The sequence below is a fragment of the Symsagittifera roscoffensis genome, chromosome 7 (assembly GCF_963678635.1).
Source record: "Symsagittifera roscoffensis chromosome 7, txSymRosc1.1, whole genome shotgun sequence".
NCBI classification, from domain to species: domain Eukaryota; kingdom Metazoa; phylum Xenacoelomorpha; order Acoela; family Convolutidae; genus Symsagittifera; species Symsagittifera roscoffensis.
The window spans coordinates 47,775,426-47,793,170 of record NC_087068.1 but is presented as its reverse complement, the minus strand read 5'-3'; the positions used below and the strand labels follow the sequence as shown (position 1 = coordinate 47,793,170).

General features: G+C 35.9%; 1 protein-coding gene across 1 annotated transcript; it reads left to right on the top strand.

The window, feature by feature from the left end:
- Positions 1-7,786: 7,786 nt before the first annotated feature.
- Positions 7,787-15,846, top strand: LOC134851475 (uncharacterized). Its single transcript, XM_063867582.1, has 2 exons — positions 7,787-10,221; positions 14,623-15,846. Exons 1-2 carry the CDS (start codon positions 8,102-8,104, stop codon positions 15,737-15,739), a joined length of 3,237 nt encoding a protein of 1,078 aa, XP_063723652.1. The 5' UTR covers positions 7,787-8,101; the 3' UTR covers positions 15,740-15,846.
- The last annotated feature ends 1,899 nt before the right edge of the window (positions 15,847-17,745 follow it).

Here is a 17,745-nt window from a genome sequence, read left to right as displayed (position 1 = left end):
CATCAATGGAGCCTCCAAGAGCCAATATATTAACTTGACCCTGCACACCATCATACAGTAGCTCTGGCTCTTCGCCTTTTTAAAGGCAAGTGTAGCTAGATCTTGCATTATGACCTCACTTGTGTCCATCTTCGATTCCAGTTTGTTCATTATTTGCTCAAATCGCTTCAACTTTAACTCCTACCGGCTCCTCCGAGCGAGCAGAGGTATATATTTACCTTTTCCTCTTTGTCTTCGTTTAATCGATTGAAACGATGACAGCAGTTTTCACCCAGGTCACTATCCAATTTGTCTGTTAAATTGGGTAGACTGGCCGTTAGCTTTTCAGATTCCTCTATTTGTTGTCCAGGTTCTCCAGGTTTTCTCAATTTAAGCAGCGGCTCAATCTCATGTTGAATCTCCAACACATCGTCTTCTTCAAGTTTCTGGCGCCAATACTCGTATTGGACAGTGATGCCAGCTCATTCATTTTCAAGCCGTCCAGAAGTCGATCGTTCCTCCAAGAAGCCATTTTCGACACCACCTTGATTGGACCTTGGGTTACAATTTCTCCAGTATGGGTAACACTAGTGTGGGCGCCCGGTTTTGTATTCAATTTTATCACCTTTTTGGAGACCAAGCTTGTCGTCATTGGACAGACATGCTGGTCAACGGTTGTTAGAAGAATAGATCATATCGTTACTTCTGATCTATGTCAAAGCAACCCAGTAAGACGTGATCGTCTGGTAACAGTATCGTTGATTGTTTTCCCTGTTGGCAGGAAACTCTCCGGAAGGCTTTCAAACTATTTTCTTCGATTGCGCGTAGCGGTTCAATTATTTTTATCTTTGGGTTCCAAATTTTGACGTTTTTGAGATGGCAATCTAAGCCAATTTGCTGTCTTCAGGTAAGAGAGATTCAATATCTTAACTTTAAGAAATTTGCTGATCAAAATCACACATCTATTCGAAAATGCAAGCACTTTTGGCCGTACAATTACAAAAAACTACCCAAGTTTTTTTGAGCAGGAAAAGCAAAATGTAACCTAATTTTTGCTCCTTCCTTTAATGAATCAGCCATGAATCATGTCGGTTAACGTATTTTTGGTTGAAATAATCTTGCTTTTACACTTAATCGGTTCTTTCAGTCTAAAAACAAATGGAACTTCATAAATCAGAGGAAAATCAAGCTCAACTTGAAGGGAATTGAATAGCCAAACGATTGGAATGAAACCAAGCAGTTAGAAAAAGTTAACATTTGCACGCAATTAACCGAAGTTAAATTAATCTGGAAAACATTGACTTGATATAAAGCTATGGGTCTATCAGAAATTTATACTCGTCTACCTTCACGTTTCTTTGGCTCCACAAAAAAAAATTTTCGACCAGAGGTTTATGCTGACAAGTGCAAAAAACACAGGCGGAAATCGCAACTTGTATGGCGAGGGAGATTCTTTGCCACAGAAAACTACAAGTCTAAGTGGCTCGTTACACAAGCTCATCCTCTTTCAGAGCTTAACTTGCTAAGTCTTAGTTTTATAGCAGGTGAAACCCTCAACTTCGAAGAACAATAGTCGAAAAAGATATTCATCGCTAATAAAGATTTCAAGAAATTAAATATCCTCTGAGTTTTAATTTCTTCCCAAGTTCAAGCTCAAGTTTCTTTAATCTCTTTTGTTAAAAAAGGCAATTTATGTTCTTTAATAGCGAAAGGTCGGTTGGCGCATTGGGAATCGTGACTGACTCCTACTTTGCCAAGAGGAATGCAGTTTATAGGTTTCCCCGGGAAATGAAAAATTGTCATTTGTCCATTTTGCTCAGCTGGGCTAGTTTCAGCAAAAAAACCTGTCAATTATAAAACAGTCCTAAAACTCGAAGAAATTTAGGTTCATATAAAACTGATCAGTCAGTTTCTTCATGCTCAAAACAGAGATAAATGTAGCTAGAACAACAACAACTACCCAACAATAAGTTCTTGTGATGTCATTGATTTTGCTCTCTTTATTTATTGTTGGGTAGGTTGTTGTTGTTCTAGCTACATCTATCTCTGTTTTGAGCCTGAAGAAACTGACTGATCAGTTTTATATGACCCGAAATTTCTTCGAGTTTTAGGACTCTTTTATAATTGACAGGTTTTTTTTTGCTGAAACTAGCCCAGCTGAGCAAACTGGACAAATGACAATTTTTCATTTCCCGGGGAAACCTGTAAACTGCAATCCTCTTGGCAAAGTAGGAGTCAGTCACGATTCCCAATGCGCCTACCGACCTTTCGCTATTGATGAACATAACTTGCCTTTTTTAACAAAAGAGATTAAAGAAACTTGAGCTTGAACTTGGGAAGAAATTAAAACTCAGAGGATATTTAATTTCTTGAAGTCTTTATTAGCGATGGATATCTTTTTTGACTATTGTTCTTCGAAGTTGAGGGTTTCACCTGCTATAAAACTAAGACTTAGCAAGTTTAGCTCTGAAAGAGGATGAGCTTGTGTAACGAGCCACCTAGACTTGTAGTTTTCTGTGGCAAAGAATCTCCCTCGCCATACAAGTTGCGATTTCCGCCTGTGTTTTTCGCACTTGTCAGCATAAACCTCTGGTCGAAAAAATATTTTTTGTGGAGCCAAAGAAACGTGAAGGTAGACGAGTATAAATATCTGATAGACCCATAGCTTTATATCAAGTCAATGTTTTCCAGATTATTTTAACTTCGGTTAATTGCGTGCAAATGTTAACTTTCTCTAACTGCTTGGTTTCATTCCAATCGTTTGGCTATTCAATTTCCTTCAAGTTGAGCTTGATTTTCCTCTGATTTATGAAGTTCCATTTGTTTTTACACTGAAAGAACCGATTAAGTGTCTCTAAATGCTTCTAATTAAGGTTGCCTCTAAATGCGTCGTTTAAAGGGCAAAAACATATTTTTGTGTTTATGTTGTGGGGGAGTAAGGAATCGGAAGCTCAAAACTTTTCATAGCTCGTAAGTTAAAAAGATTTTCGACGGTCGGCTCAGAAGTTTTCTTCTGGATTTTTTGAAATTGTGTATGGCTCTTCCTGCTTGGGCTTTGGATATTTCATTGCATGTATCTTCACCACTGCGTCAGCTATATCTGCCTAATTAATTTGGATTCATATTTCTGGGATTTTTGCTCAAGCCAAACGTAATAGAGCAGTTGATAATTAGCGATGGTGCTAAATTATTCCTAATCTGCAGGTCCTCTGTTTGAATCCCGCATTAGACCAAGTTCTTTTGAGGTAATATGCTTGGGTTTTCTGGCGTTTTTTAGATCACGCACTTTGCCAGCTGGTATCTTAGAATGAATCATGTGTGAAATTTATAGAAGCTGAGTACAATTGGTTTAAGTGTTAAAGCAAGTAAATAATTGGTATGGGAGAGATTTGTGGTTCGAATCTCATAGTCTCGAAAAAGCTGCTCTAATTGTTTTTATCATTAACGTTATTTTGTTTTTACTAAATTCTTAAAGCTAATTTGGGCGCTTTTCTTCTTGTGTTAGCCAAATGCAGCTTCTCCGCTTTGTTGAATTATTTGATAAGCTATAAAATATATAAATAATATTCAATGATAACTAGATATGAAATTGAAACACATTTTTGAAAAAGGCCGATTTTTTTGCAAGTTTGCCAATAACTCGTTTCACTTGCGAAAGCAAGTGTCTTGTAATTGGGAACTAGACTTTTTTAAAGTAAACAGTTTTTGTTACAATTTTTCAATTTAAATTCAGATTCCTTCGCACTTGCGCTAGAGGCAGCGCCGTCGCCTTTGTACCCTAAGGTCCAAGGTTTGAATCACAATCGGACCTTGTTTTTTTTCAGTTTTTGTTTTGCTGCAGGCAAATATCAGGGTAGTTGCAAGTGTTGTTTATTGTAGTTTCAAGGTAGGCTTCAAACTTTTTACATTTTTTTTTATTCAATCATCTTTTTTTGGCTCAACTGATGTCTGCTCAAAGGTTGTTGGCTTTATTTGCGCCTCCTAAGTTTTTTTGTTGCTTATTTAAAATTCCAGCGTCTTGCTGGGCCTGTTGGCCTAGAACTCTTGTTTGATAATAGCAGGTTTTATGGAAATGTATGGCGTTGGGTTTTTTTTCTACCGATTTCCAAAAAACTGGTATCAATGGAAAGGCCGCCCACTCTCATGTCTTTCGAAAAAGTGGTAGCAATATTTGACCCATAATGTTGATTTTTTTTCGTTTTCTCAAATTGAGATTTTGATTTCAAAGATTAAAACGGATTTGAAAAGCTTTCAGGTCAGATCAAATGGAATTGTATAAGCGACCAACAGTTTTTCTTACACTTAATATTATAGTCCCCAGAAAAGTCCAATTTTTGATTTTTGACTGTTTTTTTTTTAATTTTGTTGACTTTTCTCAAAAACTTATCTCTCAAATCTGAGACAGTGGGTTCAATGGAAACAACGGCTTTCCTGCTTTAGCGGCCTCTAAGAAATCTAAAGTTTTCGCCCTCTGAACTGTCAAATGATTGATTATTTACCGTTTTTTACGCTTGCGATTAGCAAGTGTTATCAAACCGGAATAAAAACTTTTTCGGGTTAACAGAATCACTTGAATCTTTTTACCTTTCGCTCATTTAAAATAAAAAACCAGACGTTATTTCGGGCAAATGGCGAAGAGCTATTGCACCTGCCTATAAAGTCAAAGGTCAATGGTTCGAATCCGGTCAAGATCTGTTTTTTATATATAAGCTGAAAAATGTCCGGGCGTCGAAAAATTTTTGTCGGACTTCTATTTGTCTCCCTTTTTGTCATCTTCATTGTCGCAGCACCATATTCGCCTCAAATTTGGGCGTTTTTTACTCTATTTGAAAAACATTTTTTTGGGAAAGTAAATGAATTCCAAGAAGTTCTGCTTATTTGTTTTGTCCAGTTTTGGGCAAGTAAATGAATTCCAAGAAGTTCTGCCTATTTGTTTTGTTATTTTTTGATTTGCTTTTTTGGAAGCTGTTTTCTCTACAAATTTAAGGAGTGTTTTGTGCATTTAGTGCAGTGATAACACTTATGCTTCAGATGACAAATCCCAGAAGTTCGATCAGTAAGGACCTGTTTTTTTTGTCAGATATCTTTTGTCGGCTCTGGTCCCGCAGAAAGGTTCAGTTGCTTTTTAACATTCTGTAAGCACTTCTTAAAGTTTCTGATGGTGCAGGTGTTTTTTCAGCTTTTTTCAAAAATGTTTTACAATTTTTTAAAATATTTTTTGACAAAAAAAAACGATTTTTCAAGTTTTTTTTCATTTTTTGATTGGTCTTTTGCTGGTAGTCATAGTCATAAATTTTGTATCGAAAGTGATGCGAGGCTCCGCTTCACCTCTGTTGAAAATTTTGATTATTCTCGTGAACTACCCTGCAAAATCTTGAGTTTTTGGCTCAATCGAAACTGCAGGTTGCGTGAATCTTTTCTGCCATTTTTTGGACTTTTCTCGATATTTGTCCTACCAAATCTGAAAACATAGCTTATGTCGGAAAAACAGGTTGTTGAAAGCCTACCTTTATAAATGTTTACGCGCAGTTTTTTTTGAAAACACTTATGGCCTTCAAACAAGTCAAAGTTTTGAAACTTTGACCGTTTTTGGAAATTTTTTCGCTTTACTCGGAAACTACCGTGATATTTCTCAGCTTGTATGATCAATCGAGAAACCTGGTTTTGAGAATCTTCTCTACCTATCAGCCACAACCTGTTTTTTGCAGAATAAAGCTATAGATTTTGGAAAATCAAGTTTTTGAACTTTTGAACGTTATTTTAAGAAAATTTTGAATTTTTCTGTAAAACTACCCAATCAAATCTGAGATGAAGATTTCAACAGAGAGAACCAGTTGCGACAATTTTTGCTGCTAAAAGGGGCTCCTTTATTTTTTGTAAGAGAAATATGATATCTTTTGGTAATTTCCGATATCTCAAAAATTTTCACTCTTCTCAGTTTTTTAGTAGAGAAACAAATAAACAACGTGCCTCCAGCTTTGGATGGGCTGCTAGTTGTTTCTTATCGAGACATGCGAAAGTTTTGTTTCACCCAGTTTTTTTCATTACTTTCCTGTTTCTGTTGAACGATAATAATGACACAGAGGCGACACGGAGCTTCGCACCACTTGCGATACAACAGAAACAGGAATTATTTCTTTAAAAAAATGTTCATCTCAAAGTTTTAATGAATATTAGAGAACTGACGTATGAATTGTTCCCGCGAAATTTTAAACTTCTTAATTGAGTTATTTCTGGGTTTTATTTCTTTATTAGTTGTTTATTTCTTCCCAGTTGTTTATTGGCTATGTTAATATTTATCCGGCATAAAATGTTTCGGATAAGCTTATTTTGGTTTAATCGCTTCATAGTACGTCTTGTCAAGAGCGATTATATTTTTGTTTGAGTGTGTGTGCTGGGGAATGGGGATGGGAACTTGATGAAAATGATTTTTGAAATTTTTCGTTGCTCATTATTGTTCATGACAAAAAAATTTCCGCTCAACGTGCGCATACCCAGTTTTGTCGAATTACTTTCTAATTCATAAGTTTTTTCTAAATACCAATCTACTGCTCTCAAATGCCCCTATCGGGTTTTTTTCAAATTGAAATTCGTTTTGAGACGAAAATTTTGCCAACCTACAAATCGATAATTTTTCCAAACTGTTTTTTTTGCGACTTAGTGGATCACGTCTTTTTTCTGTCGTTTAGTTTATGATGCTATATTTGTGATGAATGGTCGCAATTGATGTTCAGTTTCAACAGACACTATATACAGTGCTGATTTAATTTAACTGGAGAAAACTTTAAAAATTAGAAGCTTTAAACGCGCCCGTTTTTCTGGAATTGCGGTGATTTTAGACAAAAATTGATTAGAACAAAAATTGTTTTGAGTCTTACCAGAATTATTTTGGTGGAATTTATTTTGTTAGCATCTAAAATTTGACGGGAATTTTTGGCTGCTTTTAGAGAAAAACAGAAGCCAATTGCTGAGAAAAACATAATTCAAAGAGCCTCTAATGTAGCCCAACAAAATCTTAAAAGGTTTAATCTTCTAAGGTTTGTATAAATTAATTTATTTTTGTTTGACTTCCAAAAAAATGTCATTTTTACCATATAAAGTATCAGTTTTTATATGTTAAAAAAAAACAAAGTCTAAGCGTTTTGCGCCAATTTTTGGAGACTAAAATCTTAATTTTTTTTGGGCTAAATAAGACGCTCAATTTGATGTTTTTCTTAGCAAATGTTTTTGCAGTTTGTGCTTAGTTTTTGATTAACGAAAAGCAGCCAATAACTACCCGTTTTGTAGGTAATTTTTTGGACGCGAACTTTGCAGAATAAATTGCACCAAATTTATTCCTCTAAAATTCTAAGCAAATTTTGTCCTGATCACTTTTTGTCTAAACTCACTCCAGTTCGGGGAAAAAGCCTTTAAAGTTTCCAATTTCAACCGTAATGTGCGGATATTGTGAATCAGCACTGTATAAGATGGTAATGTGTTAAAAGCGTAGGAAGTTGTGTTGACTATGACGACATTTTTGATCCGGATATAGGCGATGATGGCGTTTGATCCATGTCATGCGAAATGCAAATAGTTTCGCTCTTTGTACACCTGTACTTTTTATTGCAATATTTAATTCGGATGTTTTTAATAGGACGTTGCAACATCAAGTCATTTGTAAATGTTGTGATATTTTGTCTTGTTGATGTGGAAATAGGGCACCAATGTCGTTTTGAACTTGCTCAGGTCTTAAATTAGTTCATTTATTTCCTTATTTACGTTCATTCGATACGCCGAATAACTGACTAAATTATATGTTTTCAGATGAGATGATTCTTCGATGATGACAAGTCTCTAAAATCTAAAATTAGCGGCAGCAGCTCTAAGTTCTGTGCTGTGTTGGTCCAATTTTGGTTCGACCATAGTCCATAAACGCACTCTGTTCTCAGATCAGCTTACCGATCAGTGCCGAAAGTAATGATGTATCTATCTTTTTTAGAATATCCAGATTTAGCGTCAGTGACTGTTCGGTCTGGCGAGAAAATGTGAGTTAGAGCATGTAATGCATCACAGAAGGGCTGATTTTCAAAAATCGCCTAGTTTTCCGAACTACTATCAAAGTAGTTTTTGAAGTCCGGCGACTATGTCTAATTCTCTGGCTGTTTGTCGCCTCACTTTCAAGCGAAAAACCATCATAGAATCGCTTCCTAAAATTACAGCCTGTCAAATTGCAGTTTATCTTTATTCTACCGAAGTTTTTGACCCGGTTGTTCGTGACCAAGTCATTCAAAGCTTACGTCCGTCACGCGAGCTTTTCGACCAGCTTATTAAATTATGCCGGACGAAACCCGAAGCCTATTTGCAGTTCTTAGAAGCCTTAAACAAAGTTGACAGAAAAAATTTAAAAGACCAAATTGAGAAGACGGAAGTGTTTGACACTCTGAAAAGTCATCTTAATTTCCTGGGCCAGCATTTAATTGTTGGTCCAGAATCAAGAGTTGAAGACTTTGTAGATTACATTTTGGACAAGACTCTGGATTTAGTGGTTCGCGAAGAGTTGATTAGCAAAGACAGGGAACAATTCGATCCCGTTAATTTAGGATATAACGTCACACTTCATGACAGAGATAATTCTGGATCAAGTACACCATCTGTCGGATACTCAAATCGAATTCTGGAACTCAACTTGGCCGACCATTTTGGTGAGAGGAAGATATGGGAACTGAAAAATATTCACGATGTCTCATTTCTTCACGGGAAGTTCACGCTTTTAGAGGGTCCGGCAGGAATTGGGAAATCAACTCTGTTAGGTCAATTAGCCAGTCTGTTTCTGAAAGGAGATTTACCCAAATTTAATAACGTTATTCTGCTCAGCTGTAGGAAATTGAATCAATTTGGAGATCGAAAGTTGACCTTTGAGAACCTCATTCACAGCTACGGGTACACAGTTGATTTCGACTTCACTTCTCAGTACTTTTCCGACCAGCTGTTTATTTTTGACGGGTTTGAAGAGTATAATCGGCGATGGACGTTCTTAAACGACGAAAACAAACCTGTTGAGACAAGATTGTCAATTGAAAGTGATGAAAGGACAAGCGATGAATGGATACGATATCTGATTTGCTCCAGTGGGAAAAGTGTCGTTATTGCTTCTAGACCCGGCTCGTTGAGATTTCTGAAAGGTTACCCTTACAAGCTCCGACTCCGGGTTCTGGGTTTCAATGATCGCACAATTCGCGATTATTTCCAAATGCACAATAGTGCAGATAAATTAGTCTGGCTCGTAAACCACAAGGGATATCTATCGCTTTATTCTCAGTTGTACAAACCTTTAATCAGCAAATACTACATCAAAATTTTGAATCACCCCGATTTCAAACAATTCGATTTGCCAAAAGCGTCTACTGAAGTCTACAAAAGAATGTTTCTTCTGCACATCGAGGAAGAGTGCTACGTGCATCAGGATCAAGTTAGAGAATTCACAGGTTTCTCAGAAAAGATGACTTCCAAGAATTTGGTCCCAGCCTACAACGCAATAGCGCTGAACGATTTGAAAAGCGGCAAAATTGTCGCCAACGACGTTTCTGAAGCGTGTGATTTTCTGCAGAAAGTGTGTGCCGTGTGCTTTCAAATGGTATGTTCAGATTGGCGTACGGGTGAATGCAACAACAAACAGCCTTCGTTGCGGAAATCTGAAGTAAACGAAGAACGCGCTTTCGAAGTGGCGAAAAGATGTGGACTTTTTGTCCATTATGATAACAGTGCTTTTGATGAGCAAGATGACGTGTTGCTACCCCATCATTTACGTGCCGTCGAATTTGGTGCAGCGCTTCACGTAGTGCGAGTGTTCTACGCTGAAATTGAATATGTGTGGAGAAATGCTTTCCAAAGTGTCTTAAGTTTGGTGTCCAAAAATAAAATCAAAGCGGTTTTTGGAAATTTGAATGAACACTCGTTTCCACACGATGTGATCAAATTTGCAGTAGGAATTTTGGCTCAATCTGAGAGCAATATTTCGCAACGTCAGATGCAGAATTTGGCAAAAACACATTGCAAATCCTTGAGTAGGCATTTAAGTGACCACACCATTCTGAAGCTAAGTGTTGAAGTTCCGGATGACACTGTTTGGTTCAAGAAGTTGAAGTGCAGAACTGATGAGATAGTTGATGGGATGTTTGAGACTCTTTTGCCCGAAAATGGAAATGACGGCTCAGGAACAGATAATAGTACTGACAACGACCGGGTGCTTCTCAAAATAGATAAGTAAGTTGCAGAAGTTTAAATACGTGTTCTAATGCGTTGTGCGGGGGCAGGGTTAAGGGGTAGGGAAGAGGGAGACGCCTGCCATCTCTTAGTGATTCGAACCCCTCGTCACTAAAAAGCTCTCAACTTGTGCTTTTTTCATAAGGAGCCTTTGACGCCAATATTCACTAATTTTCAGGGGATCGCACGCTGAAAAAACTCACATAGGGTGTTAATGGTGTTTTAAGTGAGCTCGGAAAACTGTCAAAAATGTGTGAATACTCAAATACTCAAAATAAAATTATTTTTTGAACGGATTTTTATAAAAGTCTGATTTGTCTACACTTTGCTCTGTATTCTTGTACGTGAAATTAGAATTAGCTGACGCCCTCGTAAAAAAAACGCTCTCGGTCAAAAGCATTTATAGTAGGTCAGCAACCAATAACCTCAATGAATTAGTCAGCTGTCCAATATGAGTTTCAACTTAATGTTAATCTGTTTCTTGTGGTTTTTGGCAAATTTAAAGTAATTTGTTACGATGAGAACTAAATTCGTGGTTTTTGGTATGCATGTCGACCCTATGTAGGGCATATCTGGACAGGATTGAAGCTGTGTGCTTGGTAGTGCGTAGTGGATAGTTGTTGGCTGACGCTAAATGTGTAGCAAATCTTTCGTGTGCCCCTTGTAGTTCTTTCTCGTGGCTTCGAGCTTTGTTGAAGTCTCGCTCTACATATTCTCCGATGCCTCGTCTGGTTGCCTTTCGACTGTGGGCTTTTAAAAAATATCTAATGTATTTTGTTACCACGAGAAGTACTTCCCTTTTCTGCTCAGTGGTTGAGATTGAGGCAGCATTACCCAGCTCGAATTACACTGAAAATAGTTTTGTGAACTTTTATATCGGGGACGCAACAGCTTTTCGCCTTTAAGAGCTGCGGAGCTCGTATGTTCAATATTGCTATCGAGAAATCTATAAAAAAATCTTTTTTTCTCTGTCTACCCTAGCAACGCTAGTCGTAAGATCGTTGCGTTTTGTCCAGCCGAAGTGGCAAATTTTAAGGTTCTGTTTTTGAGTTCGAACCGTGTATCTGTGTGCATTTCAAATTCTCTCAGAAATATTTCTGACTCTTAAATAAATCGTGATGATTTTTGTTGGTTTTTTTCGTATGAGGAGAAATCTTTAAATTTGTTCCGGCTCAAATACACTTTCTTACAGATTGAATTTTGGTTTCTTTTTAAATTTTTTTCTTTTGTTAAAAGGAGGGCAAACTTCACTATCGAACATCAAAAGTGTAAAGCTCACGAAAAACATGATCGACTTATAGTTTCGAAGTGGAAATTAGTTTTCAGGTTTCCCTGCGAAAAAATATTGACTAGCTTTCCATATTAATTTAGAATTTTCAAATCGGATTATTTTAATTTAAAAAAAGTAACAATCATAAATAGTTCTAGCATTTCAAAAAGGCTACGAATTTTTTTCTTCGAAATTCAAAAATTTAGATTTTTAAGCAAAATTATTACAGTATCTTTTTCTATTTACTTGCGCTCATCGGCTTCAGAGGTTCCGGCGTACATTAAGTCAGCTTTGAGAACTTTTTTCTAGCTCAATAAAGCAACTTTCGTCGACTCAAAGTCTGTCTGCTCAAATTTTGTCGGCTATGTGACGCTTTGTAAATCTTCGTTGCGATCCTGATTTAACATCCAGTTGCCATAATTGCATGTCTTCCTAAAATGAAAGTTTTTCATGGCACAGCGACAAACATATGAAAATAATGATAGACCTACTGTTTTTTGACATTTTTTCGACTGGTTTTTGTTTCATTTTATGCCCACTAATTTGTCTTGTTATGTTTTTAATGAATCGTAAGTAGTGCGAAGCATTGCTTCACTCTGTCTTGTTTTATTAATTAAGTTAGAAAACAGAAAACACTTTGGATGCCCTCACCCTCTGTTTTAGGGTTGCTTGTTATGTTTTTCAAAAACCATCTTAGTCTGAAAGGCAGTTCAATTGTAGAAGTAAATAGTACTATTATAGAAGACCCCGTTTTTTGAAATGTTTAATGACAGACCTACTGTTTTTTGACATTTTTTCGACTGTGGTTTTTGTTTCATTTTATGCCCACTAATTTGTCTTGTTATGTTTTTAATGAATCGTAAGTAGTGCGAAGCATTGCTTCACTCTGTCTTGTTTTTTTAATTAAGTTAGAAAACAGAAAACACTTTGGATGCCCTCACCCTCTGTTTTAGGGTTGCTTGTTATGTTTTTCAAAAACCATCTTAGTCTGAAAGGCAGTTCAATTGTAGAAGTAAATAGTACTTTTATAGAAGACCCAGTTTTTTGAAATTTTTAAGGATAGACCTACTGTTTTTTGACATTTTTTCGACTGGTTTTTGTTTCATTTTATGCCCACTAATTTGTCTTGTTATGTTTTTAATGAATCGTAAGTAGTGCGAAGCATTGCTTCACTCTGTCTTGTTTTATTAATTAAGTTAGAAAACAGAAAACATTGTGGATGCCCTCACCCTCTGTTTTAGGGTTGCTTGTTATGTTTTTCAAAAACCATCTTAGTCTGAAAGGCAGTTCAATTGTAGAAGTAAATAGTACTATTATAGAAGACCCCGTTTTTTGAAATTTTTAATGATAGACCTACTGTTTTTTGACATTTTTTCGACTGTGGTTTTTGTTTCATTTTATGCCCACTAATTTGTCTTGTTATGTTTTTAATGAATCGTAAGTAGTGCGAAGCATTGCTTCACTCTGTCTTGTTTTATTAATTAAGTTAGAAAACAGAAAACACTTTGGATGCCCTCACCCTCTGTTTTAGGGTTGCTTGTTATGTTTTTCAAAAACCATCTTAGTCTGAAAGGCAGTTCAATTGTAGAAGTAAATAGTACTATTATAGAAGACCCCGTTTTTTGAAATTTTTAATGATAGACCTACTGTTTTTTGACATTTTTTCGACTGTGGTTTTTGTTTCATTTTATGCCCACTAATTTGTCTTGTTATGTTATGTTTTTAATGAATCGTAAGTAGTGCGAAGCATTGCTTCACTCTGTCTTGTTTTATTAATTAAGTTAGAAAACAGAAAACACTTTGGATGCCCTCACCCTCTGTTTAAGGGTTGCTTGTTATGTTTTTCAAAAACCATCTTAGTCTGAAAGGCAGTTCAAATGTAGAAGTAAATAGTAGTATTATAGAAGACCCCGTTTTTTGAAATTTTTAATGATAGACCTACTGTTTTTTGACATTTTTTCGACTGTGGTTTTTGTTTCATTTTTTGCCCACTAATTTGTCTTGTTATGTTTTTAATGAATCGTAAGTAGTGCGAAGCATTGCTTCACTCTGTCTTGTTTTATTAATTAAGTTAGAAAACAGAAAACACTTTGGATGCCCTCACCCTCTGTTTTAGGGTTGCTTGTTATGTTTTTCAAAAACCATCTTAGTCTGAAAGGCAGTTCAATTGTAGAAGTAAATAGTACTATTATAGAAGACCCCGTTTTTTGAAATTTTTAATGATAGATCTAGTTTTTTTTGACATTTTGTTTCGACTGCGGTTTTCGTTTTATTTTTATTACCACTAATTTGCCCATCAGTAGTGAGAAGCTCTGCTGAAATTTGATCTAAAACTGAAAAGGAGTTACCTCCCCTGCATGTCCTACATTCTTTATTATTTTTGTGATTATTATTATAGCGACTTTTTTTCCCTAATAACATAATTTTCCAGAATCTTAAGAAGCCGTGTGTTCTTTTTGATGTTTTTTTTTGCATGTTGCCTGTTTTTTATTACTAGTGCAGACTAGTTTGAATGTTGATTTTTAGTTGTTTACTAGTCGGAACTTGTTGTTTCGACCATTGACAATGGGGAGTAATTCATGTGTTTAAGTTTTTTTCAACGCAAAGTCAGGTACCATGAATAATCATCGTAATGGAGGGAATGATTTACCATATCAAAGCCCTTTTAATCTTTATTCGAACCACCAGAGTCGAGAAAAGCCGTTTTGAAGTTTTTGAGTTTTAGTATAATTTCGAGTGATCGAAGCATGCGAGCATGCTTATTATAGAAGGCTCAGCCACGAAACTTCATTAATTTTTTTGAAGTTTTTGAGCGCCTTTTTTGCAATAAAAAACAAAATTTCTGCAAAAAAAATGAAAACAAATTTTCGATTTTTTTTTGAATTTTTTCTTGTCTTTTTTTTCGACAAAAACTGTAGCTCGATTTGGCTGTATTACTCTGACTGTCAAAGATACCGAAATTTCAGGTTTTTTTAGATTCATTCATCTGACCTCGCAGAAAAAAAACAACACTAAATCGAGAAAAAAACTGAATTTTTTTTTGTTTAAATAAGAATATGGTCGGAACATACTCTGCTACTTGCACTGTAACCGGCTATCGTTGCTAACGTTCTAATTTGGTTTGTTTTTAGCACCGATGATAAAATGCAGCCATCAGTCCTCTGTGCAATCATCCAAATCCTGAGAGAGAAGAAGATGAACTCGAGCGATCTCTATGTACCTTCGAAACTGCACTGTTTCTGGATCAGACATCCATGGTTTATAGAATCCCTCATGGATCTTCCAGGCGTAGCCTCGAACTTGACTTATATTCACTTTTGGGGTTGCAAGGTTCAGATTATGGAGCCTTTGAAGTTCTTGAAGCAGTCAGAAAACCTGAAACATCTGCTTGTGCAGAAGTGTAATTTGCGGAAACTGTCTGAAGAAGAGCTTGAAAAAGTTCTTACTGTTCTTCCAGAGAACTTGGAAACCCTAGATTTAACTGGCAATGAAGTGACGTTGAAAACAAATCATATGGAAGCCTTAAAGAGTTTAAAGTGCCTCAAAAATCTCACCTTAGACGGAAACGCGCTACAGCCCTACGAACAAGTGATCAACCTATTGCCGAGTCAAGTCGAAAAGCTTTCCTTAGTGAGAACTGATTTGGCAGTCTCGTCTGAAATGAATTTTGGTGAAAAGTTCCCCGCCTTGAAACAACTGGCTCTGAGCATGAACAAAATTATTCCTGCTGCCGTCTTACTGAACCTTCCGGTATCCCTGGAAGTTTTGGACCTGCAGAGAAATCACATCAACTTGAAAGAAACCCAAGTTGAAAATTTCAGTTTTGGGTATCTGAAAAGCTTGGAAGTTCTTAGTTTGGCAGATACTAAAATAGGCAATGAAATATTGAATTCCCCAGCAACTTTCTTCCCGCCCAGTTTGCGTGATCTGGATATCTCAGGCGCCGATTTCCAGTTTGATGAGATACAAACTAATCTACTATTTGAGCGTATCCCGAAATCTATCCAGCGTTTGGATGTTTCTTCAAATGTGTTAAAATTCGGGAAGGATCTATCTAATCTGTCTTCTTTGTCTAATCTTCAAGCTTTGGATGTTTCTGACGTGAACAGTTTGTTCGATAAACACATTAACAACCTGGTTAATAGTCTGCCTAATAACTCTATCAAAATTTCGGTCAAACTGCCAAAATACTGTCAAAGGTTTGAGTTTGATATGCAGAAAAGAGAAATTGAATTAGGTTACGCGTAAATTTAGTTAACAACGCCAATTTTTAGTACAAGGAATTATTTGAATGCAATTATAGCTTTAGCAGCGCTGTAAATTTTCATGAATGTCTAATTAATTTTTCTATTGGATTGTTTTTAACAGCCGAAAAGACTCGAAGGCAAATTGGTCTAAAGACGCAATTCAAATGGTGATTCTTACTTAAAATCTTTGTAGCAGGCCAAATTTTTTGCAACAGTAAACTGAAAAATGTTTCTGCTCCCTCAAATCTGTTATAGTTTAGCGGTCTTGTGAATTTCAAAATTTGCGCGCTAAATCTGTAATTAGTTTTCTAGTGCTCGCTATTAGATCTCATATAGTCAATACGAAAATACGAGATTTCGAAGGCCATTCTGACAGCATTACCTAATAGCAACAAATTGTAAACATTTTGTCCTCTTGAGAATTGATTTTCCTTGTTTCGAGATTATTAATTTCACCTCCCTTCAAAGAAATTAGTTTTTTTTTCTTTTTTTCTCGGTTTGATAGCTTTCGGTATACTTTACATCGGATTAGTGGGCCGCATTTTTCATCGTTTGATGACCGAAAATTTTTTTGTGTGTCTGTGCGTTTTGAGTTTTAAGGGGGATGAGCTTTATTAATTTTTTTATAGTTTAAAATTTTTTCCGATTTCAAATTTTTTTTCGGCTTAAGGGTTTCTGCTCTGACGTTTTTTTTATACCGCCTGTTAAGTTTTCCGATGGTAAATTTTTACATCTTATTGTATTATTAGTTTTCTGGTTTCCAGAGTAGATCTAGTTTTTTCGACTTTTCCTAGTTTTTTCGATTAATTTTCCACGAAAGAAAGAATTTATTTCTCATTGTTAATGGTGAATATGCAAATAACGAGAATTTAAACATGAAGCACCAGAAACAATGAGGGGACAGTTAACGAACCCAATTGGGTTACAGAGCACTAGATATATTTTTATAGTATATTTGGCGCCAATATATTGGAAATCATTAATGAGTTGGTAGGAAATTTCTTCGTAGGCGGTTCTTGTTTTTTTTTTGAGAATCGAGAAATGGAATTTTATTAGAATTTTCAGCGGCAAATGCATCTATTGATCGAATTAGGTTGCTTTATTATAAAGATGTCAATTGTTGAAAATACTGGTGGAAGTTCAAAGCGAAATTGAAATCAAGGCTGAAAAATTGTTATCAAAAATTGCCTCTAGACTATCAAAAATTACGTATTGAAAACACATTTCATTTTTAATTTGAAAGAAGCTCATTTGTTTGGCTGGTTTAACCAAACTGCTCTTTCTTGGTTTTCTCAACGCTCGTTGAGTTTCCGTTTAGTCCCACAGATGATAATCATCGTTCAAGTTCTTTTCAAGTTCAGTTCATTTGTTCGTTAAAAGTAAGGGAAGCTCCACTATCGAAAAGAAAAAAAAGGTAGAATTCACAAAGAACCTGATCGACTTTCGGTTTCAAAAGTGGATTTTAAACTTAGATTTCATGACGGAATAAAAAACTACCCCCCATTCATTTTGTTGACGATTTGAGTCAGGTAGATCAAAAGTGTTTCAATTATACAAGTTTTTTGAAATTCAAAGAGCTATTGTGCGATATAGTTTGAATATGAAATGCAATATGGAACTCGTAATTTGAAAAAACAAAATCGAAATCAGTTTTTCGTTGAGTTTCTTGACCTTTTCCAACTGCCTTCTGGGTATGTTTTTTTGGTCTCATTTTCCGTTCTTGTTCCAACGACCGCCCTATTGGCATCAACAAAATTAGATGTCACAGGTGCCTGGGTAAAACAGCTGTTCAACATTTCGAAATTTTCAAGTTTCAGCGCTGTTGTTTGTATGGTGTATTGATGGGATAAAACTGATATTTTGATCAAGGCTTATTGCGTCTGTTTGTCTGTGTTTAAGTATTCCGGCTTTTCAATCAAGTTTTGGAAAATTTATTCTTGGGCTTGTTTTCTTCATTCAGCCCATTTTGGGCAATCCGGTTATTTAAATTCAAATAAATATTTCACC

What these genes read in the sequence shown, in the direction of transcription:
- LOC134851475 (XM_063867582.1), top strand. Translation starts at nt 8,102, where the DNA reads ATGTCTAATTCTCTGGCTGTTTGTCGCCTCACTTTCAAGCGAAAAACC. An exon ending in GTGCTTCTCAAAATAGATAA is followed by an intron (nt 10,222 to 14,622) that starts GTAAGTTGCAGA and finishes GTTTGTTTTTAG; the next exon opens with CACCGATGATAAAATGCAGC.